Source organism: Oryx dammah, unplaced genomic scaffold (genome assembly GCF_014754425.2).
Source record: "Oryx dammah isolate SB20612 unplaced genomic scaffold, SCBI_Odam_1.1 HiC_scaffold_21, whole genome shotgun sequence".
In the NCBI taxonomy this organism is placed as follows: Eukaryota; Metazoa; Chordata; class Mammalia; order Artiodactyla; family Bovidae; genus Oryx; species Oryx dammah.
The window spans coordinates 36,139,202-36,142,492 of NW_024070205.1; the positions used below are offsets into that span (position 1 = coordinate 36,139,202).

General features: G+C 43.8%; 1 protein-coding gene across 1 annotated transcript in view; it reads left to right on the forward strand.

Annotated features, from left to right (window-relative positions):
• The first annotated feature begins 2,374 nt into the window (after window positions 1–2,374).
• Window positions 2,375–3,291, forward strand: part of GPR157 (G protein-coupled receptor 157) — a 6,877-nt gene continuing 5,960 nt past the window's right edge. The window contains 1 exon segment of the mRNA XM_040262831.1: window positions 2,375–2,383. Coding sequence (XP_040118765.1) covers window positions 2,375–2,383 — 9 coding nt within the window.

The following is a 3,291-nucleotide window of genomic DNA, read 5'->3' on the forward strand; positions in this document are numbered from 1 at the left end:
GCTTTTCTGGTAGAATCTGCCTTAGCTAAGAGGTGCATGCACACATATGGAAGGATCCTGAGATATACCAAATATGGACTGTGAACCAGGCAAGTCAAAACAGCCGACCAAAGAAAACTGGAAGAAATATCCCACATAAGTGATTAAACAGCCAGGAGGGTGCAGCTCAGTGACTCTCTCTCTAAGTCTGCCCGTGTGTCTGTCTATATGCGCTGTACTCTTTTATTCTCCTAATAAATACTTTACTTGCTTAACTACTGTCTTTGTGGAATTTCTTTTCTGCAAAACTGAAGGGCCAGAGCCCTTGTCACTGATCACTGGTCTAGTGGCTAGGATTTGGTGCTCACACCATTATGACCTGGCCTAAGTCTCTCCCTGGGAACCCAAGCTCTGCTCCAAGCCATTACAGGCTGAGGCCACTGGAGATCAGGACCACTAGGGAAGTCTCGGAGAAGGCAATGGCACCCCACTCCAGCACTCTTGCCTGGAAAATCCCATGGATGGAGGAGTCGGGTAGGCTGCAGTCCATGGGGTCGCTAAGAGTTGGACACGACTGAGCGGCTTCCCTTTCACTTTTCACTTTCATGCATTGGAGAAGGAAATGGCAACCCACTCCAGTGTTCTTGCCTGGAGAATCCTGGGGACGAGGGAGCCTGGTGGACTGCCATCTATGGGGTCGCACGGGGTCGCATAGAGTCGGACACGACTGAAGCGACTTAGCAGCAGCAGCAGCAAGGAAGTCTCAAAAGAATACTTTGGAAAACAAAGTCCTAAGTATTTGTCCTAGAGAAACTCTTGAACCTGTACTCAAGAGATATTTGAAACCAAGTTCGTAGCAGCAATGTTGTTATTAACAAGACAGAAAGAATCAGGAAACTCAAATGTATATTGATAGGAAAATGTGGATAGTCACAATGGAATACTATTCAGCACTGAAACAAACTATCTCCAGCTCACAAATGTTAGGTGGAGCAAAAACAATATTGTAGCAAAGGCCACAAACAGTACAATGCCATTTATATAAAGTTCAATACATATTTAAATACTGCAGAGAAAAGCCAGGTGAAAGTAAACACAAAATTTAGGATTGTGGCTACCTCTGGGGCCAGGGAAGAATATACAGGGGACACGAATGGCATTGCCAGTACCCCATTTTTTAAGCTGGTAAGTTAGGTACACAGACATTTATTATTTTTTTACATTGGATATATTTTATGCAGCCTTTGGTATATGTGAAATACTTAGTGTGTAGGATGGGAAAAATGCACTACCTAAAAGTTGAGGATTATGTTTTATTCAGTGGATTTACTGAGGACTTAAGCCCAGGATACAGCCTCTCAGATAGCTCTGAGGGACTATTCCAAAGGGGTATGGGAGGAGCCAGGATATATAAGAGTTTTTGAAAAATCAAAAACAACTCAGGTAACCAAACATCAAGATTACTGCTAATTAAAGAAAAATGGGACATCTCAAGTTAATGAATTCAGCACTTTTCTATGTACAAGAAGATATAAGAGTCCAGGCTGAATGAAATTATTCCTTTGAGATGCACCATAACTCTCTAGGGCAGGTATCCTATTCTTCTCATCCTGAATCCCCTTTTGAGTGCTGAGGTGGCTGCAGTGGCTGATGGCTTGACGGTTGTAACATCCTTTGTTGTGTCCAACTCGTTATGACCCCATGAACTGCAGCATGCCAGGCTTCCCTGTCCTAGACTATTTCCCAGAGCTTGCTCAAACTTATGTCCATTGAGTTGGTGATATCACCCAAGATCTCATCTTCTGTCGTTCCCTTCTCCTCCTGCCTTCAATTTTTCCCAGCATCAGGGACTTTTCCAATGAGTCAGCTATTCACATCAGATGACCAAAGTGTTGGAGCTTCAGCTTTAGCATCAACCCTTCCAATGAATATTCAGGGTTGATTTCCTTTAGGATTGATTGGTTTGATCTCCTTGCTGTCCAAGGGACTCTCAAGAGTCTTCTCCAGCACCGCAGTATGAAGGCATCAATTCTTTGGTGCTTAGCCTTCTTTATTTTTCAGCTTTCATATCCGTATATGACTACTGGAAAAAACCATAGCTTTGACTATACGGACATTTGTTGGCAAAGTAACATCCTTTGGTTACTGATAAAGCAGGTGACATTCCTTGTCCACAGAGGTAAACACAGAAACTTTCTAGACTGTTAGGAGGGGCAATCCGCCTAGATACCCTGAGGTCCTTCTACATTACTCTGAACTCTTATCTCCCTAGGCCTTCTTCTCTAACCCTGGAGTTTCCTATCTGGCTAAAGACCTGCCTTCCCAAAAGGGTGTGCCACCTATTCCACTGACCAGCAGTTTTCAACCAGGGGTGCGCAGACCAGACAGAATCACAATGACCCAGGTGGGTCACAGGCTGCTGAAGATTCGTCTTCCCTCAATCCTGGCATTGCCTCTGCAAATGTCATGCAGTCCCTACCTGGAGGGTAGGTATCTTCTGATAAGAGCCTTGTATACACATTTTTCCTCCTTGCCCACCAGCAAGGCGAGTGCCTTTGGTCTGCCACTGCACTAAAACTGCTCACCCAGCATACTGTCAGTGATAAATAATAACTAAACGCCTGTAACAAAGTAGATGGCCTGCAATGGACTGAAGGCACCATGAGTCCCACAGCCTGCTAACAAATCCTCGGGAGCCGTGGAGACAGGCAGGGCATTTGGCAGCCTGTGAGTTTTGGAAAGGATAGGAGGACATCTCTACTAATCATTAACATTTGAGCTCCTATTTGAGGTTGAAGTGCTGGCTCAAAAACGCTGTGGAGTGGCCTCCAAGAATTTTGCAATAGCAGCAAGAATCTTGCAATAGCAGCAGTCTGAGATCATGTTCTACATTTGATTTCCTGTGAAGAATCACTGGTTGTGGCCAGAGAGCTGTTATAAGAGTCATGTTTTTCTATCTTTATCTCTCTAACCATTTTAACAGAAAATGAGATTGTTCTGGAGCCCTTTCAGGGCCACACCTTAGAACTGCTCTGAAAATAAGAGCTGTAAGTGTCTGATTTCTGTAGAACTCTTAAGGTTTAGGACATGGTGGCTGTTGATTTAGCTGCTGAGTCATGGGGCTGAGATCTTGGTTTTAAGCAGTCTGAAACATCAGTGTATTGCTGAGGAAATCACAAACTCTGCTTGCAAAATTCATATAATTCTCTGGCAAATATTTTACAACTTCCTTGTTGCTTTTTTGCTGAATTTAATCCTAAAGTTCTTTCTTCTTAGTCAGTAGGCCTTCAGCTTTATCCAAAGCTAGGGATT